Below are 25,194 nucleotides of genomic sequence, written 5' to 3'. Positions count from 1 at the left end.
ATTTATTCTCACTTCACTGTTGTGTTGCACCTCCTGTAGTCTTTTACACTAACGCACGACGAGTGAAAAACATTACCATTCTAACCTGACATCATTTCACACCCACTTTGCATTGTGTCAATGTTTATACAAGGTGCAAATCAACGGTGAGTTGGGCTCAATGTGCCATACAGATTCAGTGTCGCCCCTCCTCCCCATTCCCCCCCCACCAAAGAAGGCTCAAAGGAGCTGTGGTGACTAGTCCAGCCAATATTAGCTATGGAAAGGCCAATTTGCAACTGCAACCTGTTCACATGTTATAGCAGCTGGCCTTGTGGAGCCATTACAGAGGTCTCTTCTGTGCACGTACAGCCTTCATAGGTTCTACCATCATCCTGCCACTCTACCTCCATATACACTCCCTCATCCCCACACATGGGCAATGAAAGACCTAACTTGCACAGTGGGCCTTGTGCGTAGGTGAACTGTTGCTCTTGTGCAGGCCTGGTTGTCCTACCAGATTTTGCTTTAGAAAGATTTGAGGTGCTATAGCTGACAGTGGCATTCTCAATCCTACACCAACAAAACTATAAGACAGACTTGAAAGATCTAGACTTACTTATAAATAGCACGGACATATTCAGAATCCCTATTGTTCTGCGCACCAACATTCTTGCCCATCGCAGTTTCTAGAAAGAGAAAAGAGAAATTTATTAAGAATATGTTAGCTGGGTGAAAAGCTAAAAGTACATTGCGAACATATGGCCAGGTGTTGCATGAAAGCATTGCAGCCATTTACAGCCTCATCTCATGGCGTTTCTCTTTTTAAAAAATGTGTACTCTCTTTGCGAGTCTAGTCCTAATATTCCTGTTCCTTTAACTCTCCCTCAAGTTAGATTCCATATCCCTGTTCCACTCCATAACACAATATTTGATTGTTCAGATAGACACAAACATAATTAAAACAGAAAAGATGTGTTCAGTGTTGATAATACAAAAATAGTGGTGGAAGACCAGCAGGACTTTTATGTCAATTATCTCAACAAATGGAACTGTAGCATTGTGGACAGCTGTAGTCTCGTCCTCATTTACAGCACTTCTATAGCAACTGTTGAATCATCACCAGGACTTACCACAGATTATATCCAGGGCACAGAGAGTGATGTCTAGAAAGCAATCAAAGGGCTCTTTGTCAACATTCTTTTCAAGTTTATCAACCAAAATATTGGCTTGTTCGTTCATAACTTCTAGAAAATCAGCTAAGATTGTGAAGTGGAACGTGGGAGTTATCATTTTCCTTCTGGAACGCCACTTATCTCCAGTGCTACAAAATAAAGAGTTGGAAATTAAGTATAAAAAACCTCATCAAAAAGGAAACAATTAATTGCTTGTGGAAGTGATCAGTGAATATACAATTTCTGGCACTAGAGTAGCTACAACTGGTAGATAGATTCTTACAGATAATCTTTTCAAATGTTGCCAGTAGACCACGTAGTCTTTGTCAGTCCGTCTTCACTGATGATAGTAAAGAGTGGCTCTAATGACTTGTAACATTTTTCATATATAAATTAATGTTGGTAGTTGCAGCCAGCACCGCTCACCATAAGGGGCAAAGTGGAAGTACATTTTGCTACAAAACTCTTGTAATCATACAGTGCTACTAACAGCTTGGTGCTAACTGTAGCTGCTGCAAGACAAATATGGTGAACAAAAAGTTACCCTAAGGCAAGGGCTCACATTGAGAAGGCACTTTGGGTGTAAGTGGGTGAGGAGAAGGGTAAATAAGAAGTCCCTTGTTAAATGTTTAGCAACCTAGCTCCGGCTAAGGTAAGCCCATCTTCACTGATAATCGTAAATGGTGGCTGCCCTCCTGTTACGGGATGGTCACCCGCTACTGCCCTGAAAGGGTTACAGCCAGCCCTGGGAGAGGGCTGGGGCTGCAAGCCAAAGACTAGGCTGATGAGGGAGGCAGCCACAGCTGGGGCCACGCCCCAATCAGGCCACAGCTGGCCCTATAAATGGTTGTGGGCCAGGAGCTCAGAGAGTGTCTCTGTAGCTGTGGAGAAATGGGCCTAGCTGCTTGGGAGCTCAGCAGGGTATGTAGAGTGGAGCAGGGCTGGGGAAAGGCCAGAGGAGCTGGGGAGCTCCAGGCTGGAAAACCCCCAGGCTGCAAGCCTTGGTAAAGGCCAGGAAGGGTAGTGGGGTTACAGAGGTGCAGCCCAGGGTATGCAAAGGCAGCAGGTCCAACCCCACCCCTTGCTGATGGTGAGTGGTTTACAGACTGCAGTCTGCCCCAGTGTGCAGGGGCTAGATGGTCACTGGCAGTAGACACTGAGGCAAGGTTGGGATAGAGGGTTGGGGGTTCCCCTGGGTGGAGAGACCCAGAGAGTGGGGGTACTGCCAGGGGTCAGCACCCATGATAAAGGGGCACCAGGGCCTCGGAGGGACACGGGGGTCTGAGGCATGCGGGATACCAGCCGGCAGAGGGCGCTCCAAGGCTGAAAAAGTTAATTTCCTGGACGACCAGCGGGAGGTGCCGCGCTGGTGAGTCGTCACCTGCTACACAGTGGTGGAGAATGCAGGCAAGTGCAGTCCGCCCCGATATAAGGGGCAAGGCAAGGATTGGGACGATTGCCAAGCAGAGAGAAGAAAGGGGTGATGAATCCCCGATAAGCAGAGGTATTCTTCACAGAGGGTTCCTGTGCCATTCCAGGCTGGGCTCCCGGGTCTGGTCCCCTGAGGAAAGGGGCATTCCGACAGCCTGAGAGGCTGGAGAGACTTGTACAAGAGCTCAGGGAGACTCAGCAGAGACAGTGGGAGGTACAGTGGACTTTGAAAACACAGTTGGGGCGGCTAGCAGAGGGGCAGCAGGCCCTGGGGAAACTCCTGCGGAGGGAGTTCCCAAAAGATCGCTGAGACTGGTGGGAGAAACCCAGCGCTGGGGCCAGGAGGCCCAGGGTAGAGCACCAGCCGTGTTACACCTGTGGGCAGTGTGGACATGTAAGGGTAACTTGTCCCTTTTGGGATGGGGCCAGGGAGCCGCACCCATGCTACACCCCCTTTTTCCACTATGTAGAAAAGTGAGGTTTAGGGATAGTTACTGCCTAATGTTCAGTTTATTACATCAGTGTCATCTACCAAACGTTTCTCAAAGAAGAGGATTCATCTCCCACAGAGCTTTTAAGGTGATGGGATGCAAACTAAATGAATTGCGGAGAAACTAAATGAATTCTTTGCTTCAGTCTTCACAGCTGAGGATGTTAGAGAGATTCACAGACCTGAGCCGTCCTTTTTAGGAGACAAATCTGAGGAATTGTCACAGATTGAAGTATCACTAGAGGAGGTTTTGGAATTAACTGATAAACTTAACAGTAACAAGTCGCCAGGACCAGATGGCATTCACCCAAGAGTTCTGAAAGAACTCAAATGTGAAATTGCGGAACTATTAACTATGGTTTGTAACCTGTCCTTTAAATCGGCTTCTGTACCCAATGACTGGAAGATAACTAACGTAACACCAATATTTAAAAAGGGCTCTAGAGGTGATCTCGGCAATTACAGACTGGTAAATCTAACATCAGTACCGGGCAAATTAGTTGAAACAATAGTAAAGAATAAAATTGCCAGACACATAGAAGAACATAAATTGTTGGACAAAAAGTCAACATGGATTCTGTAAAGGGAAATCATGTCTTACTAATCTATTAGAGTTCTTTGAAGCAGTCAACAAACATGTGGACAAGGGGGATCCAGTGGACATAATGTACTTAGATTTCCAGAAAGCCTTTGACAAGGTCCCTCACCAAAGGCTCTTACGTAAATTAAGTTGTCATGGGATAAGAGGGAAGATCCTTTCATGGATTGAGAACTGGTTAAAAGACAGGGAACAAAGGGTAGGAATAAATGGTAAATTTTCAGAATGGAGAGGGGTAACTAGTGGTGTTCCCCAAGGATCAGTCCTAGGACCAATCCCATTCAACTTATTCATAAATGATCTGGAGAAAGGGGTAAACAGTGAGGTGGCAAAGTTTGCAGATAATACTAAACTGCTCAAGATAGTTAAGACCAAAGCAGACTGTGAAGAACTTCAAAAAGATCTCAGAAAACTAAGTGATTGGGCAACAAAATGGCAAATGAAATTGAATGTGGATAAACGTAAAGTAATGCATATTGGAAAAAATAGCCCCAACTATACATACAATATGATGGGGGCTAATTTAGCTACAACTAATCAGGGAAGAGATCTTGGAGTCATCGTGGCTAGTTCTCTGAAGATGTCCACACAGTGTGTAGCGGCAGTCAAAAAAGCAAACGATGTTAGGAATCATTCTAAAAGGGATAGAGAATAAGACGGAGAATATCTTATTGCCCTTATATAAATCCATGGTACGCCCACATTTTGAATGATTAGGGGTTTGGAACGGGTCCCATATGAGGAGAGATTAAAGAGGCTAGGACTTTTCAACTAGAAAAGAGCTGACTAAGGGAGGATATGATAGAGATGTATAAAATCATGAGTGGTGTAGAGAAAGTGAATAAGGAAAAGTTATTTACTTGTTCCCATAATATAAGAACTAGGGGCCACCGAATGAAATTAATGGGCAGCAGGCTTAAAACAAATAAAAGGAAGTTGTTCTTCACACAGTGCACAGTCAACCTGTGGAAGTCCTTGCCTGAGGAGGTTGTGAAGGCTAGGACTATAACAGGGTTTAAAAGAGAACTAGATAAATTCATGGAGGTTAAATCCATAAATGGCTACTAGCCAGGATGGGTAAGGAATGGTGTCCCTAGCCTCTGTTTGTCAGAGGGTGGAAATGGATGGCAGGAGAGAGATCACTTGATATTTACCGGTTAGGTTAACTCCCTCTGGGGCACCTGGCATTGGCCACTGTAGGTAGACAGGATAATGGGCTGGATGGACCTTTGGTCTGACCCAGTATGGCTGTTCTTATATTCTTATGACTGTCCAAGTATATGTTTCTGTGGTCCCTGTCCCCTGCAAATAGCTGTTTCTATTGCAATGAGACCAACTAGTCTCCCTCCTCCCATAAAGCTCTTTCAGGGTGCTTGATACCAGCCTCCAAAGCCATCTCGCTCATTCCGGGGTGGGCCAAATCTATTCCACCTCCTGCTGGGGTGTCTAGTGGGTGTCACTGATGTTTCTCCTGTCCCCTCTCCCAACTACTGCTAGTCTCTGAGGTATGGATGTGCTTGATCTTGCACCATCACAACACAGCCTGGCCAAAGGAGCCAGTGGGCCTTCTCTCCTCAGCTACTCTAGCCTGTCTGCTCCTTATGCTGAATCCCTGCTGCAGTCTTAAGAGGAGTCCTAGCCTGTGTCTCAGATGGTTTCAGCAGGGAACACATCATCTTCCTGTTTCAAGCAGGGGAGCTCACAGCCACAACCCCAGACCCCGTGCCCAAAATCTCCTATTTTTTAAATGTCTATAGAGTGAAAGTCAGGAATGCAGCATTGCTGAGATCCAGCCACAATGTTAGTTCATTCTGAGTTTCTAAACAGCAAAACATTATGGGGGAAATAATCTCCAAAATATTTACAAAAGATCAGAAATGGCAGATACCTATATTAGACTTGTGCTTCCAGAATAGCATAAGTGGGTACTATTGCACTGGGGGAGGAGTAAAGTGGGGCCTAGCCAGGGCCAGCCCTCCCTCATGAATGCCATCCCCAGAACTGTACAGGGGAGACATCCACAGTAGACATTAGTTGCCTTCCCTCCTCAGGCACATATCCTCTGGAGAAAAAAACAGCAGAGAGGAGCCAGCCAGAGACCTAAGCCAGCAGAGCAGCAGCAGAAGCAACTGAAGCAGGCACCCATGAACACTGATAATATTTTCCACAGCTTTGACTGGACTTTCTTTGCCTTGTGCTGACTGGGGGAAGGGTCTGGAGCAAACAGCTAATGTCTCTATACCTCAGCTTCCCTCCACATCTCACCTGCCCCATATACCTTTCTCCCTTCCCTCTTCTCATCTGCTCTATCCCTCTCATCACTCTCCTTTCCTGCCTTTTTCCTTGTGTGAATCTCCTCCTAGCCTCCTTCAGAACAAATTATAGCACTAGTATGACATTTGTGCTTCCACATTATTCACTTTGCTTGTGGGTTACATCCCTTTCCCTCACCCTGTGTCTGTCTTGTCTACTTATACTGTAAGCTCATCTTCGGGGAAGGGAGTATCTACTGCTGTGAATGTGTATGGTGCCTAGCAAAAAGGGGCCCTGATATTGGTTGCTCCCTTGGCATTACCCTAATAATCATGATTCATAATAATAGGAGACTATCCCTTCAGCAGAGGTGATAAGTGCGTATAATTGATAAAGGTGGTGTGTTTATGTATTTGATATAGCACATAAATCCAAGCTGACTGTGAGTCAGATTCTGTCTGCAAGCTTGCTTTTCATTACACATCAGCAGCCACACTAAAGTTCTAAGAACAATAAAGTTCTAAGAGCATAAATGAAGGCAGAAATTAATAATTCTGAATCAGATAACTGGCACGGTGCTCAGGGTGTGCTTCCCAAAGGGGAGTTAGGTGCTGAATTCAGATACCTTGTGCAGAATTTAGGTCTAGTTTGCTACAAAGAACAAAAGGCCCTAATAATGAATGCAATGTTACGGTGGTGGCTAAGGAGTTGCTCTGCGGCTTTGAAGGGTGGGGAAGGATTCTCCTGCTCCAATCCCCCATACAGTAGTGCTCAACATGCGCACTATTCTCCTTCTTTTGAGCCCCAGGGTTTCAAAATGAGCTATTTATTGTGCCACTTGCTCTGCATCTAAGCTGCTTGGTAGTCCTGCAGAGAGGCAGTGTGGTCCAGCCGATCAGGTATTGGAATAGGAGTCAGAAGACCTGGAGTTTTGTGCCAATATTCTGCTAGATGACCTTGGGAAAGTCACTTCACCTTTTTGTACCTCATTTTCCCAATATGTAAAATGAGAATAATATTTACCCTTATTTTAAAGGCTCTTTGAGAGCTACAAATTAAAAGTGATCATAGAATCATAGAATTCAAGATCAGAAGGGACCATTATGATCATCTAGTCTGACCTCCTGCAAGATGCAGGCCACATAAGCCGATCCACCCACTCCTTAAGCAAGCGACCCCTGCCCCATGCTTCGGAGGAAGGCGAAAAACGTGAGAAGAAAGTAGAAGTAGCAATCAAACACACACACAAATATTTAAAGGATAGAAGGAAGGGGAAGTAAATGGCAATGAATACAAGTTAAAAATGTAGGCAACTGATATGTGAAGATAAAGAAATATATGAAATATCAATGTCCAAATGGGTTAGAGACAATAATAAGGTTTTTAAACATATTAGGAGCAAAACAACCCTATGTCAGGTATAAGAACATTGCTAGATGTAAATGATTTAATTGTAAATACTGATGCAGAAAAGGGAGAAATGTTCAACAGATATTTCTGTTCTGTGTTTGGAACCATGCAGCAGCTGTGAGGCAGTGACACTCACCTCTCACGAGCACTCTCTTCTGGTTGGATGTGTCTGCAGTCTTTCAGTTCTGGTGGCCCCTGTTGGTGGCTTCTCAGGTGGTTTTTCCAGTGATTCAGCCCTCTGGCCGAGTCACTCACTGTCTATATGTGAATCAGAACAGACCCTTTCTAGGATATACAGTCCACCAGAGGCCTGTCTCTCTACCCCTCCCCAAGCTCAATCTTTAAGTAGTCCCGGCCCTGATATGGGGCCATGCCCCCAGGGCTTCCTCCCTTAAGACACTATCTTCCTGCAGCCCTCCCCAGGCTCAGTCCCAGCAGCCAGCCAGGAGCTCCTCCTTAGCTCCCCCAGGCAGGGGCGGCTCTAGGCACCAGCAAAACAAGCTGGTGCCTAGGGCGGCCAAATCTAGGGGGCGGCAGGCTGGGCCGGCGGACCTGCCGCAGTCATGCCTGCGGGAGGTCCACCGGAGCCCCGGGACGACCGGACCTGCCGCAGGCGTGACTGCGGCAGCTCAAGCGGAGCCGCGGGATCCCCGAACCGTCCACAGCCGCGGGGGGTCCAGCCGAGCCACGCGGGACCAGCAGACCCTCTGCAGTCATGCCCGCGGGAGGTCCGCTGCTCCCGCGGCTCCGGGGCGCCTCCCGCGCATGACTGCTTGGGGCGGCCAAAACGGTAGAGCCGCCCCTGCCCCCAGGCACTGCCCAAACTGAGCTGTCTGTGGTCCTGCTCTACTTTCAGACAGCCAGTAACCTAGTCCTTTCCCTTACAGGTCCACGCAGCAGCTGACTGCTCTGGGCCTGTTGCTCCTTTTTATATTGCCCTTCTGGCCCCGGATTGGCTGCTCCAGCAGACTCTGATTGACTGCCTCCCTTGCAGCACTTCTCTTCTGCTCCTCTCTGGGACAGGGTGTTGCAGGACCCTAAGGCCTCCAGCAGGGGGCCTCTGGGCCTAGTCTACCCTGTCACACAGCATCTGCTTAAATTAAACATTTCCAAATCCATATATAACTTACACCCAAGAGCCTTAAATAAACTAGCTGAGGAGCTCTCTCAACCACTAATGTTAATTTTTAACAAATCTTAGAACAGGGGAAATGCCAAAGGATTAGAGCATGGCCAACCTAGTTCTAGTATTTAGAAAGGGAAAAAGGGATCACCCATGGAACTATACACAGGATAGCCTAATGCTGATCCCAGATAAAATGATGGAATGGTTAATTTGGGACTCTTATTAAAAAAAGAATTAGAGGCTACAAATATAATTAATGGCAGTCAACATGGTTTCATAGAGGGTAGGTCTCATCAAAATAATCTGCTGTCTTTTTTTTTTTTTTTTTTTTAAGAGAACAGTTCTTGTTGACAAAGGCAACTATGTTAATATAGTATACTTGGATTTCTCCAAGGCATTTGACTTAATACCACGTGACATTCTGATTAAAAATATCACATTAACAGGGCATACTTTAAATGGATTAAAAACTGACTCACTGACATCTCAAAATGTAGTTGCTAATGGGGATATATTAGTGAGTGAGACCATTTCTAGCTGAGACCCCTGAGATTGGTTCTGGGTCAACAGCTATTCAATATTTTTATCAGTGATGTAAATGATAATATCAAATCTTTGCTGGTAAAGTTTGCAGATACACAAACATTGGTAGGGTCATCAATAATCAGGCAGACAGGTTACCGTTACAGAGTAATCATAATCCAACTAAATGTGTTTTAAGAGAGCCAAATGAAAGATAATACTTCTGGGAACAAGGAATGCAGGCTATACCTACAGGAGGGTCACCTGGAGAGCAGTGACTCTGAGAAGGACTTATCAGTCATCATAGAAAATCACCTCCAGATGAGCTCTTGGTGCAATGCTGTGGTAACAAGGATTAGTATGATCCTTGGATGTCAAGAAGGACATTTGGAGCAGGGGCTGTCTTCTTATTGTATGTTTGCCCAGCACGTAGCACAATGAGTTCTGATACATGACGGGGGCTCCTGGGCACTATGATAATACAAGTGGAGGAGGAGGAAGAGGAGGGAAAGGACAGTTTGAAGGAGGGCCACAAAAATAAACCAGAGGCTGGAAAACAAGACTTACAATGTGAAGCTTTATGAGATCAATTTGCTCAGCTTATCAAAGAGAAGGATGAGAGGTGACTTGATCACTGTGCACAGGTACTTACACATGGAAAAGATATCTGATAGAGGGGAGCCTTTTCAGCCTTGCTGACAAAGGCAGAACACAATCCAATAGCTGGAAGTTAGACAAATTCAACCTTGAAATAAGATGCCATTTCCTAGCCGTGAGGGTAATTAGACTTTGGAACAATTTACCAACATAGGTGGTAGACTCACCATTGCCTGGAGTCTTTAAAATGAGATTCTATAGCTCTCTAAAAAATATGTTTTAATCCACCTTCAGGCTGGATGGTCATTGTGGGCTCTCTGGGCTCAGAATCTGTGAATTTATGAATCCCACCCTTCGTCCCTTTTCTTCATGGACCATGGGGAAAACAGGTGTGTCTGCATTGCCCTCAGCATATTCATTTACACTTGCAGCTCTGTAGTAAGACAATGATTATAATCAAATCTCATTCTTCAGGGTTTCACCAGTCACCTGTAATCATCAGGGAGGAATTTTTTTCCCAATGCACAATTGGCCAGATTTCTTGTAGTGTATGGTGGGGGAGGGAGGGTTCACCTTTCTCTGAAACATCAAGGATTGGCCACTACTGGAGACAACACACCAGACTGGGTGGACCACTGGTCTGAGTCGTACAGAAAATCCTCTCTCTGACAATGGCTGGTGTGTCTTGCACCCGAGCTCAGGGTCAAACTGATCACCAGATCTGGGGTCAGGAAAGAATCACCAAGTCAGATGGGAAAGGTACTTGGGCATTTTTGCCATCCTCCACAGCACAATGTGTGGATCACCAACGAAGATCATTTGTGCATAGCTTACCTAATCAATTCCCTGCCATTGCAAGGGCCTTGGGTATTGGTCAGTCTTTCTTGTTCTCTGCCTCTGGCATACAACAGTCTCCTGAGGACTGACATACTTTAGTTTAACCCAAGTGTGACAGATATGGCAATTTCCCGCAACATACTTGGGAGACCTTAGTGAATTAAGTTTACATATCTTTAGGGTCCATTGCATTAAATGAATGGTGGTGGGCTTGGATGATCAAATGACTATATTGAACAAAGTGGCAGACAAAAATGGATTTTGGGGATAATACCAGTGAAATGGATTTCCTAGGAAATATCTAGGGGGGAGGTGAATGCAAATTTCACCCCCACCCCCACCCCCACGGTTATGCAACTGCACCCTAAGGACAGGACAATCATCAGCTGATTCCCTAATCTCTGAATCCCAAAATCAAAGGACCAAGCTGTGTAAAGGAAAGATGAACCTATGCATGGCTGTGCCTGTTCTGAGCAAAAGCTGTAATGAACTTGTCACTACAGAAAAACCCTTTGGTGGGATTGGAAGGACTGATTCCTACCAAAGCCCCTGCTGGAGTAGGGCACGGTGGGGGTCATCTTTGGTAAGCTTTTCAGCATGTGTGTAGGTTCTTTTATTCTTTTGAATATGTTTTCCCTGTAATCCTTTCACCTTAAAAATAAATGTGCCTGCTTAGAAAGAGCTGTGTGGGAACGTAGAACGGTGTGCAATTCAACTGTCTATAGCCTTTGGAGAAAAAGCAAAATACAGACACTGGCCTGTTCAGGCAGTTGTGGCTTGCTGGGAATATCACAGTATAGGCAGGGAACTGTGCAGCCTAGAAAAACCTCATCAGGAAGGAGAGAGACACAAAACGGTGATGGGTGAGGAGTTCGGAGCCTCGAGTGGGTGCCCTTGCACATGGCTCGCCTTGAAGTTCATGAAGCTGAGTCTGAGGACAGCTGAGGGGTACATCAATAAGACTACATGTGTCATTTGTGTGGAGAGAATATTTGATATTGCTGGATTATAATTGACTGATATTCTTTTGCTGAAGAATTAAAAGTTGTTTCTACACCCCTACCATGATATAACGCCACCCGATATAATACGAATTTGGATATAACGCGGTAAAGCAGTGCTCTGGGGGCGGGCAGGGCTGCGTGCTCCGGTGGATCAAATCAAGTTCAATATAATGCTCTTTGGGCGTCTGTACTTTAGATTCTAATATTCAGACCATAATTATGCTTTTACTCTGCTTATTAGCAAATAAAATATAACACATTCTAGTCTTCAGGCAGTAAATATACATTATATCTTAGAATTTAACTTTGCATAACATTAAAGGTACATGACTCTATTTATATATTACTATACCTTGTTAGAAGTCCTGTGCCAAGCCATGGATGTAGAAATTTGTACGGAAAAGATTTTTCTATGTGCTTTGAACTGTTTAGAACAACCTACCAGCAGGAGAAAAGACAGAGGGGAAATATCTCTTTAAAAGAAGAAGTTGGTAACACTGTATACTCATTCTATTTTTTAGGAGGGGGATATTTGCAAAATATATTCAAAGCTATGACTGCTCTCCTATAAACCTGACCACCCATTTACAATCATAGAGTAGAAGGGTCTCAGGGTGACACTGGGTCAACCTGAATTTCTTGGGCATCTATTTAAAGACTGAATTATATACACACCTAGAGACTGATGGTAGTGGGCACATTTTATACATTTTAATACATAAACAGATGTCCTGATAATCAGTGGCAGAAGAGATACCTGAACAACAGAGTTACCTTAAGACTACTCTAAATAATGCATCCTCCTTTATAAAATAATGCCTATGGTTTTAATTAAAACACTTTTTTCAGTTTTAATCTGATTGATGCAAATTATATCATTTCCATCAGTCCTCAAGTCCTGTTGAGAGATTTTTGTATGCATTTTATTTAATAAATACATTAAAATGTATCTCACCCGTATATCACTTGCTAATAAAAAAACAACTGTACCTTGAAGATAATAGCACAACACTGACATTTTAAACTAGTGGATCATTAACACAGTATCTGCTGTCAGAACCTGTTATGTTGATAATGCGAAGTGAAGTTCAAGGTTTTCCACAGTCCAAAACCTGGATAAACATTTCCTCTCACTTAGTCAAGAATCATAGACGCATTTTTAATCAATGAAAAGACACAGAAGAAGAAATTCTGAATTTATCTCAAAGCAAACTACAAACCATTCAGGGCTAGACTGCACTATTTGCATGCTGTCATAGTAAAGGGGATGGCCCTCACACCCCTGCAAAGAGAACACCAGGGGTATTGTGTCTCAGTTGCACTGACAGGGAGTGATTTGTGTCATCCCTTTAGCTCATGCAACATACCACTGGGAGGAACATCCGGCATGCAGTCCCTGTGCTCCCCGAGTGCCTAGAGTTATAAAGCACCTGCACAAAAGTAGGCAGGGAGGGCAGGCAGGGAGGAGGAGGAGACCTGCATGAAGCCTAAGCTCTAGACCAGTGGTTCGCAAAGCCAGTCCGCCGCTTGTTCAGGGAAAGCCCCTGGCAGGCCGGGCCAGTTTGTTTAGCTGCCGCATCTGCAGGTTCGGCCGATCGTGGCTCCCACTGGCCGCGGTTCGCCACTCCAGGCCAATGGGGGCAGCAGGAAGCGGTAGCCAGTACGTCCCTCGGCCAAGGGCTTTCCCTGAACAAGTAAAAAGCTGGCCAAGGGCTTTCCCTGAACAAGCAGTGGACCGGCTTTGAGAACCACTGCTCTAGATGTAACAAGAAGTTTGGTGACTGTCATCTGCCCTTCATGACCAGCCATTTTCAATGTTTACTATAAAACCTGGAGATGAAACAAAAACAAAATTTTAAATTAGGGAATCAAGTATCACAGGGGTAGCCGTGTTAGTCTGGATCTGTAAAAAGCAACAAAGAGTCCTGTGGCACATTATAGACTAACAGATGTAGTGGAGCATGAGCTTTCGTGGGTGAATACCCACTTTGTTAGACGCATGTAATGGAAATTTCCAGAGGCAGGTATAAATATGGTTAGGGAATAACTGTCATAAATTGTCTAACTTGTACAAACAAATCTATTAAACATGAGATAGGAACACTCACCTCCACAGCATCTGGATGATATAAAATCACAAAAGGCAATGGTCCTATCCAAAGTTTTAGCAGGGGTAGATTCCTGTATTCTTCTAAGTTGGTTACTATTTGTTTAAAGAAATCTGTGGGGAGAAAAATCAATTTGAATGGGCCAAACCCAGAAGTTCTGTAATCATGTAATTGATCATGAGTTCACTGCAGTGTTAGTTTTGCTACTGTGACAAAACAAGTATGTTTTGCACTTATTTATTATTTTGATTACAGTAGCACTTAGGGGTTCCAGTCGAGATTGTGATAAGCACTGTACAGACACAGGAATCTTGCAACCTAAATAGAAAGGACAAATGAAAGAGAGTATAAAGGAAATATTTTATCTCCTTTTTACAGATGGGGATCTGACACACAAAGAAACTATGTGACTTGCCCAAGGTCACATAGGAAATCTATGGCGAAGCTAGAAATTAAATACATTTCTTCGGATTCCCTGCCCAGTGCATTAGCACAAGCCCATCCTCACGCTGATTAATTTTTCTGAACAACATGATAGATGGAATATAAATCCTTGGGGTTTAGGATCATCTATTAAGTACAAGAGAACCTCTACTGATTGACTTTAAAGACCTTAACTGAGTCCCTCTAAAATGGCACCAAGAGCATCTGAGATAAAAGGGGAAATGAGATTGTGCAGATTAATAGATCATTCCACAATCATGCTAGAGTCCACATTCAAGAGAAATTTCTACACAAAAGACCAGAGTGTCACCACCTATTATTAACGTTGCCGGACACTTTCCACCATAAGGCCTCATTTTTAGTTGCTTATAATTTTGCCAAACTTTAACAGTTTGGGTTGCAATTTCCCATGCCAGGTGCTCACCTCAAGCCAAATTTCAGCCAAAACCATTCAGTTGTTTTCAAGGACAAGGCTAAGTAAAAATATGTTGTTTTGCTCATGTTAAAAAAAATCTTGAGACCTTTACTTTTAAATGCTTTAACATCTCCACGCAGGGGAGTGGACTGTGTGTCAGGAATGTACCTTGTGCCATCCAACTAAAAATCCACCCAAATTTGATCATTTTTAGCCTTTGAAAAATCACATTTTGTATTTGTTCAGTTAGGGGTGGCTCCAGGCCCCAGCGCAGCAAGCGCATGCCTGAGGCAGCAAGCTGGGGGGGGAGCAGCATGCCGGTCGCCGTGAGTCTGGCAGCCTTCGGTGGCGTTTCTGCGGGAGGTCCGCCGGTCCCACGGTTTCAGCAGGAATTCGGCAGCGGGCACGCCGTACGCGTGGGACTGGCAGATTACCCACAGAACCGCCGCTGAATCCGCGGGACCGGAGTGGACCTCCCGCAGAAACGTCACCGAAGACTGCCTGACTGCTGTGCTTGGGGCGGCAAAAAACATAGAGCCGCCCCTGTGTTCAGTAAAGACTTACTGGATCTTAACAGCTAAAAATCTCTGAAGATTCCTTCTTCACTGAACATGCTTGAGTCTCTCACAGCTCCTGTGTGTGACCAGACCAGCCTCCTCCATCCCCTCACAGCTCCTTTGTGTAACCACACTGTGTACGTGCCATCCCTACAGAGCAACTGAGCCTCCTCCCCCCACCCTCACAGCTCCTACATGTGACAGGACTGCACATGTGCCCTGTCCACAGAGCAACTGGCTATGCTGCATCCCCTCCCTGCCCTCACATGTGACCACACTATGCATGTGCCATCCTCACAGTGACTGAGATGCCTCCATCCCCTCAACAGCTCCTGCATGGGACTGGACTGCACATGCCCTCTCCAGCCACAGGTTAGGAGGCTAAAAAGAACTTTACCCATAATGGCTGCTTCAGCCCAGGGTGCAACTGGGCACCATAACTCAGAGCAGGGAGCCTCTCTCTTCTGTGCTCTCCATGACCGTACTGCTGGTACCCAGGCAGCATGGAGGAGGAAGCTGCAGACGGGACAAAAGTCAAATGGGGTAGGGGGGAAGAGAAGGAAAAGAGTAGATTGGGACAAGAGATCTCATGAAACTGGGACTAGGGGGGGAGAGAAACTCTGACTGGGATTGGCCAGGAAAGACTGGGCAAGGAGACTAGGAGCTAGGGAAGGAAGGGCATGTTGGGATTTGTTGGGTGGGGAGGCTAAGACTGGTTAAGTGGGGAGACAGGAACTAATTGGGCAAGGAGACAAGGAATCATTGAGAGAAATGAGAAGATAGGGGACTAGGATACAGTTAGCTGGAGGGTTGAGTGGAGGGAGGGAACCTGGGACTCTCTGGCCACAAGACTGAAACAAGGAACCAGGGGGAAATGGGAGCAGGTGAGAGAAGAGACAGATCTGACAAGGAACTGGGGTAGGTGGAAAGAAATTAGACTGGATCGGCGGGTAGTGATCAATCTATTGGGGATCAATTTATCATGTCTAGTGTAGACGCGATAAAATCGATCCCCAATCACTCTGCGGTCGACTCAAAATCAATCATTCAAAAGTTAGGAAATGCCAGAGCTAAGGCTCCCTGTGTATCCTTAAGAATATATATTATGACACAGTCTTTAACTACATGATCACATATTTCTTCCATGGGCCCCATGCCTGATTCAGTGCATGGAATGGACCTGCTCTGAGGATTATTCAGGGCCACGTAAGTGAAGGAATCTGCTGTCTATAGGATCCGTGCCTCATTTGTTATAGAAGTTGAAAGGTGCATAGTAGGGCCATACCAAATTCACGGTCCACTTTGATCAATTTTATGCTGAGAGTATTTTAAAAATAATAAATTTCATTATTTCAGTTATTTAAATCTGAAATTTCACAGTGTTGTAACTATAGGGGTCCTGACCCAAAAAGGAGTTGGGGGGGTCACCAGATTATTATAGGGAGGTTTGCAGTACTGCTACCTGCTCTGCTGCTGGGAACTGCCTTCAAAGCTGGGCATCTGGCCAACAGCTGCTGCTCTCTGGCCACCCAGCTCTGAAGGCAGCGCAGAAGTAATGGTGGCAATACCGCGACCCCCCCCCAAAAAAATAACCTTGCGACCCTCCTGCAAGTCCCTTTTGGGTCAGGACCCCCAATTTGAGAAACACTGGTTCCTCCTGTGAAATCTGTACAGTATAGGATAAAAGCACACAAAAGACCAGAGTTCATGGGGGGAGACCAGATTTTACAGTCCATGACGCGTTTTTCATGGCCGTGAATTTGGTAGGGCCCTATGCATAGTGAATGAGGGCAGGGGGTTGCAGGAAGAGAAAGGAGTATCTGGTGGTTAAGATAGTGGAATTTTGCCCTGGAGAACTGGCTTCTATCCCTGCCTCTGCCACATAGTGTGATGCTAAGCAGGTCACTTAACCCAAATTTTCCACAGGTAGTCACTAATTGTGTGTTCCTCATTTTCTGGGGGCCCAAGTGAGGCCTGCTCAGGAGAAGTGCTGAAGTCAGCAAGAGCTGTGCTTGAATATATAAAGGGTGATACATTGTTAAGTACTATAAAAAAATCACGTCTTCAGCATCTCAGATTGGACACCTAAAATTAGTGGACGTTTTTAACCTTAATCTCTCTGTGCCTCACTTCCTCATAATAATACCCTCTCACTTCACAGTGGTGATGCAAAAAAATAATTAATTAATGTTTGGGAAGCAGATGGATACTACTGTGATCAGTATCATAGAAGAGCCCCTTCATATCACAGTTTGACTAGCATGCAGTAAATACGGCCTATGGCAACATACTGAACTGTGTGGTTAAAATAAAACATTGAACAGCTGCTCATTAATTGAGCACTGTCCATCCTACAGCAGAATGAGGCCAGGATCCAATGGAAAATATAGTATGGGATCATGTAACTAAAGTCTATATCATAATCCATACACACAAAGGAGCTCTTTTAAGTTTGCATAGCCAACCTTAATGCTGGCATTTCCTAACTTTTGAGTGCTTGACTTGGAAACCTTCATAAGACTCCTTTAAAATAAATGTGTGTGTGGGATAGATATAAATGCTGTCTTAGGCCCTGAACTTGCAAGGAATTCCACACAGGCAGCCCCCTGCACTTGTTCAGAGCAAATGGCAGGATTGTGGCCCTCGTGTATGGTTTTTTAACCCACTTATATCATAGAACAAAGTCAGAAATGACGTAAAAAGAGCAATTCTGACAACTAGATCTTCATCAGAATGTATGATGCAAAATAAACATATTTAAACAACCCAGAGCCTTGAAAATTTCCCTGGCACTGGCAAGACATTCCTACAGAAGCATTATTTATGCTTACCCTGATCAAAACAAAATTCTGCTTTTAAAGACACTCATTGGCTTTCCAAATAAAATACTATAACATTTCCAAAACGGAGACCTGTCCGCTCTATAACTGGTTTCCAGGCCCTGGGCCAGGAATTCAAAGAGGAAAACCTGGAATCTTCCCTAAGTGAGAGCTATTGGTTTCTGTAGAATCTATGCTTTCTGCTCCTTGTGGTTGTGAAGATAACCTTCCAAACCTGACCCAAGTATGATTTGATGCAGCACTGCCTGGTCTTTCTAAATCAACCGAGAGATTGTGCCAGTTAGGCTTTTGGAAGGGGGAACAGCTGCTACCGTTAGGAGCAGGGTTCTGTGTGTATGAGTATGTAGAAGGGCTGCACTTTCCACCTACTGGAACAGAGGCTTGAGTGCAGTCTTACCTCCTGAAGCAAAAGTCCATGGGAACATTCAACCACCCAAGTAAAAGGCTCTTTGGGTGTAGGTGAGGACATCAACAACACCTCATTGCCCCTTAGAGACAGTTCTGTGGAGAAGAGTGTCTCTTGCCACAGCAACAGAGGATTCAGGGAGGAGGATGCCAAGTCCACCAACCACAACCTACCCCAAGCAGAGGTTCATCTAAAGGGGCCCCAACACGGGGCTCTGAGCTGGAATGTCTGCTCATGGTTTTAATTGGCCCTCACAGGAGTTTGATTAAAGGATAAAGGGCCCCTGGGTCTTTGAGGCCTCTTGAGGGGCTGGTGCTTCAAAGCTCCACTCCCAGACGACCTGTGCTGGCCTGGTGGCTAATAGAAGCTGCTCTTTGTGAGGAGTTGTGCACCAACTGGGACCCAGAGTCTCTAGATGGGTTCCCTGCCCAAGTGTAAAGGTCCAGGCCATTGTAGTTTCTCATGGTAGCTGTACTGCGGCAAAGAGCTCTGGGGCAGCTTGGAACTTTAAAGCTCCACATCTAGAAGGCCTGTGGTGGCAGCTGTCGGGGCCATGGAGTGGGAGGTGCTGAGAGGAGCCAATGTGCCCGGCTGCATTCGCCTTAGCTCCAGGAGATAGGGAAGGGTCCAAGAGGTTACATAACAGTTATTTATAATGTGCTATAAATGGACTTTGTTGTTTCTCTAGTAAGAGAGTTGTGACAGATGTATGTTAATTACACATAAAATAATTACATAAGATACTAAGTTCAGGAGTTATTTAGTTCTATAAAATGTGGACTTCATATTTTACAGATAGACGAACACAACGTGAAATACAGCTCACAATTTATAACATTATTAATATCTCTTTAGAACCATATTAGTTTTTGAAACTAAGTTATTCTATCCCTCTTATTTCTATATCATCTAAAGAAAGCAGAGTCATTTAGAGTCTGTCTAGGAGATCGGCTTGCAGCTCATGGTCCAATATATGCAACTGCTGGCAACAGAGCCAAATGGAAAATTCTCTCTTACCTATAGTACATCTACTATAGTTCTGTTTTGCCACAGAAGCATTTTGAAGATGCAAGACTATATTTTAATCTATACTTTAATGAAAATTTTACAAGTGTGAGAAGGGCAGGACTGAGCCTGTATATTTAGCAAAAAGCTGGGATATCCAGACACCAAATAAAATTCACTGCGTTAGATGTTCAGTTGTTGTAAATCAGCAGCGCTCCATTGAATACAGCTGCAGATCTGGCCTACTGTTTTCCCAAATGACATCAACAAGAAAAAACTTCACCAGCAAGAGCATTAAACCTACAAAATTTTGCAACACACCTAGAACTTTGGACAGTTATTAATAAGCTGATGTTAACAGAACAATATATTAATAATGTCGTAATGTAAACAACAATTTGACAAGACTAAAATACAACCTCGATTTGCTTTTCTAGGATTACAAAGGATAAAGGGATGACTGGGCACATTAATAATTATTATTATTATTTGTATTAACATTTGTATTAACATAGCACCCAGGTGCCCTAGTAATGGAACTAGACCCCACTGTGCTAGGCACTGTACACAAACAGAGCTAAACGGCAGTCCCTGCCCCTCAGAGCCTACAATCTGAAGCCAAGGGGCGAGGTCTTGTGACTTACCTTAATGTGGGTGTGCAACTTCCTGACAATACAAGGATATCTACAAACAGTCCTCTGTCACAATCATACCTGGTCTCCCAAAAATAGTTGCCTGTTTCTAAGTCTGTGACAGAAACTGGCCCTGTGCATTTATAGTATTGTCTTCTTCAGTAAAACCACCACACCCACCCTGCAGCAAAGTTAAAGCAACTAAATAACCCTTTTTCTTCATTCCACTTCAGGTACTCTACCCCGATATAACACTGTCCTCGGGAGCCAAATTTTTTTTACTGCATTATAGGTGAAACCGCGTTATATTGAACTTGCTTTGATCCCCCAGGGCGCGCAGCCCCACATGCCTGCAGCACTGCTTTACCGTGTTATACCTGAATTCCTGTTATATCGGGTCGCGTTATATTGGGGTAGAGGTGTACAACTTACCTGAAAGAGCCCTTTTGTTAAAAAAAAAATCAAGGCTCAATAATACAGCACAAAAGCCCATATTTGCACAGGTACAATAAGCACAGAAATCCATGCAGATTGATATTTTTACTATCTCACTGTGGAGAAAGGCACAATAACTTCAGCACCTTACTAAGACTCATAGGAATATAGAAAACTCTCACAGTACAAAAAGAACTAGTATTGTCTGATTTGTCTTGAAAACCACAGGAGCATAATGAAGGATTCATAACACTGTAATGTGGAACTGTTCCAGTTTGGAGTAAATACTGCCTACACTTTGAAAGTTTGTTCTGAAACAATAATTCTTAGGAACATAAGAGGCTCATCTAATTATGTAACTATCCAGCGCTTTAGCATGACTCCTTTACCTTAGAATCTAGCGGGAAAACATCTACCATGGCAGTTGTTTTTAAACGCATTAACCATGAAGAGGCTGACCAAGGGCTATCTAAAGTTTAGTTGAAAGACAAGAAATGGATTTCAAAGCATACAGGGGTGGAAAGGCAGCTTCTGAAAAAGGCAAACTTCAAAATGTCCTTTTGAACTCTTGAATGTTAAAAAATATTTGACATCAGTTAGGAAATATTTGGTAAAAATAAAAACAAACAATTCGTCCAAGTATAATGTTACGTTTGGACCAAGACACAGGGGGAGCTGAAAGCAACACAGCTGTCTGCCATAGTAACTATTATTACGGCTGCAGAAGAGAAAGTAACACAGAACAGAGGCTTTGCAATGGGGAGAGGGGAGTGCTCAAATAGTTAAAGGGACAGGACATCACAATTAAGAGCTTGTTTTCAAGAAACAAATTATAATCATGTTGGTGCCACTAGGCCTGAGTAAACCAAAGTTGTGACTTTGGGCCTATGTGACCCAAAGTACCTTTATGTAAAGTGCTTTTGTTAGCCTTACTAAACTTTTGTAACCTTTTGTGTTATGTGCTAATTACTGCAGTGGTAAGGTTGCTTGATACTAGATGTAGCCAATATTAAATAAGATAGGCGGAAAGCAGGTGCTGTAATTAAAGTTATATGCATGAGAACGTAGCCCCCACGGTGGGAAAGTACAGATAACTGATCACAGAAAAGTTGCTAACGAGCTAAGGTGGTTTTTTGCCAAGTATGACTTAACTGCTTCATGTGATTGCTATTGCAAAGTGTATTTGCTGCATGGGAATGAAAGGTGGGGGGAGAGGAGGAGTGTGGGGGTAATGGGAATGCGTAGCTGAAGTTCTGTATAAAGAGAGGAAAACCGCTTGTATCGGGGTGCAGGATTTGAGAATGCTTTTCTCCCTGGCACCTATTTGGGCTTAAATAAACCTGGTTTTGCTTCTCCACCCTGGTGTGATAATTAGTGCTACGCACACCGGGCAACGAACCCCCACTGTTGCTCCGCCTCGGGCTCTTTGAGTCAGCAACAATCAAATTATAAACTCATTGGAAATAGCTCGCGAAATACCCCAGGAACCATAAAGACTTGTCAGAGGTTTCTGGGGGAGGTTTTGGTTGGTTGAAGTAGAGTCTCGGAAATACTGCCTGGCTGTTTTGCCTGGATCTAGAAATGCAGCAGGATGCTGAGTATTAAACTGTTTTGGTTTTGTTTGCAGCTTGGAAAAACGTAAGAACAGCTCACTCCTACTCTGTTATTCTACAACAACAATTAGTGAGGGGGCGAGTCCAGCTCCTACTTATACAGCCCCCGGAAATCCCCAGCCACTTCCCGAGCACCTTACAAATGTTTACACCGCTGTACGCCCGGTTGCCGGGGCTGATCCCCAGGGGCATTGCGGTCACCCCGGAGAGAGGATGCTGCAGGAGGGAGAGGGATTTGCAAGCAGCTACCGCTACGTGTCTGGGCGGCCGTTACCTTCCCCTTTGCGCTTGAAGAACAGAGCATTTCCCAGCAGAGGGTAACAGGGGCTGACCCCCGGAATCGGCTTCAGCGCCTTCCACTTCCCCAGGTAATCCAGCAGCAGGCGGCACGTGAAGGCTGCCAGCAGCGTGAAGAGCAGAGTGATGACTCCGGCCCCCCAGTAGAGCAGCCGGTCCCCCTCCTGAGCCAGCTGCAGAGCCCCCATCGCTGCCCCGAGCCCGGCCGCTGGGCCTGCACTGAGCCGCAGTCCCGGGAACAGTTCCGCTCTCCCCGCCCCCGAGCTGGGGTGCTGCGCCAGGGGACTCCACGAGGCGGAGGCGGAGCCCGAGGGGAAGAGGCCGGGGACAAAGGATTGGCAGGGAAGGAGGGATCCCCAGAGAAGTTTGAATGAGGGAGAAGAGCAGCAACTGTAGCAGCAGAGGAAGGAAACGCTGCTGTGATCTGTGGCTGCTCTTGTTCTCACTGTGTAACCTGGGATCTGCAGGGGGTGACACGACCACACGGCAGGGGAAAGTCCACGAAGGTGGGAAGCATCAGGGCGGACAGACGCAGCGAAGGCACAGACCCCATGCAACTCCCTCAGCTTCAGTTAGGTCATAAGCCTGCAGCAAAGGGCAAAGTGTGGCCCTAGGAGTAAATGCTTCAGCTTTCAGCAGCCGTGGACCAGGAGCCCCAACTCTGAATGTGATACCCCTGAGCCTGTGCAGCCTGGGATCTAGGGTGACCAGACGTCCCGATATTATCGGGACAGTCCCGATTTTAGGGGACTTGTCCCGCGTCCCGACCTTACATCGGTCGGGACGCACTTTGTCCCGATATCGGGACCGTCTGGCTAGAACCGTCTGCAAGCTGCCACCGGCGCCACTGGCTCACCTCCCTGGGGCAGCTCCCGGCGCGCGCGCCCCCCGGCAGGAGCCTGCAGTGCAGCCCCAGGCAGGCGAGGAGGTCTCCGCCGCGTGCTGCGGGGGCGGGGCTTGCAGGCGCCGGCAGCAGCAGGGCCAGCTCCACGGTTTTGCCACCCCAAGCGGCAGGAGAGGGGGAAAAAAAAAAAAAGCCGCGACCGCGATCGGCGGCAGCTCCACCGCGCCGCTTTCTTCCCCCGCCCCGCCTTCCCTCCTCGACCCGACCTGACCCACAACCCTAGGAGCCAGAGGGACCTGCCTGCCGGATGCTTCCCGGGAGCCACTCCAGGTAAGCACCCGCTGTGACTCACCTTGCTCCTTGGCAGGTCCCTTGGAGGGAGGGAGGGGCTCTGCATAATGCTGGTGCCTGCAAGCCCCGCTCCGCGGCTCCAGCAGCTCCCACTGGCGCCTTTCCTGGCCAATGGGAGCCACCAGCCACGGAGCTCGTGCTTGTGGCGGGTGCAGCACGTGGAGAGTCTGCAGACTCCATTTGCCGCTCTCACCCTAGGAGCCAGACACCTCCCAGCAGGGCTGGTGAGTGCAGCCAGGGAAGGGGGCAGGGTGTGATGGTGAGTGTCTGGGAGGTGTGTGTGGGGATGCTGGGCTGTGAGGGTGTGGAGGGCGCTGGGCAGTGGGGGAGGTTTGTGTGTTTTGGGGTGCTAGGCAGTGGGGGCCTGTTGGGGTGCTGGGAAGTGGGGGAGATCTGTGTGTGTCACTGGGCAGGGGGGATCTGTGTGGGGCATTGTGTAGTTGTGGTGGTGGGGCTGTGGGGAAGGGCACAGGGAGGGAGGGAGGGGAAATCTGTATGTATTGGGAAACTAGCAAGTGGGGGTGTTCTGTGTGGGGTGCTGGGCAGCTGTGGTGGGGCTATGGGTGGGGGGCTGCTGGGTAAGGGTGGTGGTGTGCACAACACTGTGCATTTGTTGTGGGGGAGCTCTGGGCATAGTGGGTTCAGGGGGTGCAAGACATAATGGATCCAGGGGGCACTGGGCAGGGGAGCTGTGTGGCGCAGCATGGGCCCACCCCCAACAGGAAGGGGCATGCTGGTAGCACAGGGCCAGCCGGACCAGTGTGCCTCTGGCCACGCCATGCATGCCCCATTTCCTGCCCTTCCTGCTGCTCACCTCCTCAACTGAAGGCGGGGGTAGGGAATGCAGGCGTGGGTCCCGGCAGTGCTTACTTGAGGTGGCTCCCAAGAAACGGCCGGCAGGTCCCTGAGGTAAGTGTCAGAGGCTGCATCCTCCTCCCCAGCAGAGTGTGTGCAGACCGGTCCACCTTGCTCATGGCAGAGCTAAGGAAAGGAGGCACCTGCCTCTGCACATGCTGATTCTACGCAGGGCAGGCTGGGGCTGAGAACTGCTAAGCTGCTGCCCAGTTCACTTACCCACATTAGCAAGCAGGGATTGCACCTGGCAGCGTACATCTGCTTGATGTACAATCGGGACGCCATTTGTCCCGATATTCAGGTAAAATTTTACATTTGGTAGTGAAATAGAAAATTAGTTGTTTGGGAATGTCCCATTAAACCCGATTGTGATCGGTTATCTACTGGCAATTTTGGTTTTTCAGGTTGTTTTCCGGTGTAACACAAATTTACAGTAGGAATATGTAGTTTACAGTTCTGAACCACAGTGCATACCGTAGGACAAACTACAGTGAGCACGTAATAACACGTAAGAAGCACAGAGACTGCTCAGTTCTTTTCAGTGGCTAGCTATCTAGCTAACGGTCTTCAGCCGAAAACCCCACCTGAAATGGCAACGGCAAGGGAGGAGCGAACTACCAAAAAACAAAAAAGACAGTGCAGATACAGGACAGAATGGGAAGCCACTTACACCTGGATTCGGAAATCCTATGAGTGTGATACAAAAGCCTTTTGTAAAGCATGCAGGAAGGAATTTAGCATTTGCCATGGTGGTGAGTCTGCTGTTAAGCATCATGCTGAATCAAAAAATCATGGACAAAACACCCAGACTCACAAGAGCAATACCCTGGTCTCACATTTTTTCAGCAAGCCAAATGAATCCTTCAATAACAAGGTTATCGCTACTGAGCTAACTCAAGTTTACCACACAGTAGTCCATCAACACTCCTATCGCTCATGTGACTGTGAACTTAAACTGGCACCTACCTTG

At 46.2% G+C, this 25,194-nt stretch overlaps 1 protein-coding gene across 2 annotated transcripts in view; it reads right to left on the bottom strand.

Moving 5' to 3' along the window:
• The window catches only part of LOC120405535 (cytochrome P450 4V2-like), a 29,176-nt gene extending 6,752 nt beyond the window's left edge, over window positions 1-22,424 (bottom strand). For both annotated transcript variants that reach the window (XM_039539173.1, XM_039539174.1), the window contains exons 1-5: window positions 22,152-22,424; window positions 13,531-13,643; window positions 11,775-11,860; window positions 1,113-1,303; window positions 599-668 (exon numbers count right to left, since the gene is read on the bottom strand). In XM_039539173.1, the coding sequence (XP_039395107.1) occupies window positions 599-668; window positions 1,113-1,303; window positions 11,775-11,860; window positions 13,531-13,643; window positions 22,152-22,362 (671 nt within the window). In that variant the 5' untranslated portion in view covers window positions 22,363-22,424. The remainder of the gene's footprint in view (window positions 1-598; window positions 669-1,112; window positions 1,304-11,774; window positions 11,861-13,530; window positions 13,644-22,151) is intronic.
• Between the last annotated feature and the right edge of the window lie 2,770 nt (window positions 22,425-25,194).

The sequence above is a fragment of the Mauremys reevesii genome, linkage group 5, assembly GCF_016161935.1.
Source record: "Mauremys reevesii isolate NIE-2019 linkage group 5, ASM1616193v1, whole genome shotgun sequence".
Lineage (NCBI taxonomy): Eukaryota > Metazoa > Chordata > Testudines > Geoemydidae > Mauremys > Mauremys reevesii.
Note: the sequence above shows the minus strand (reverse complement) of the source record. Positions and strands in the feature narration are given on the sequence as shown.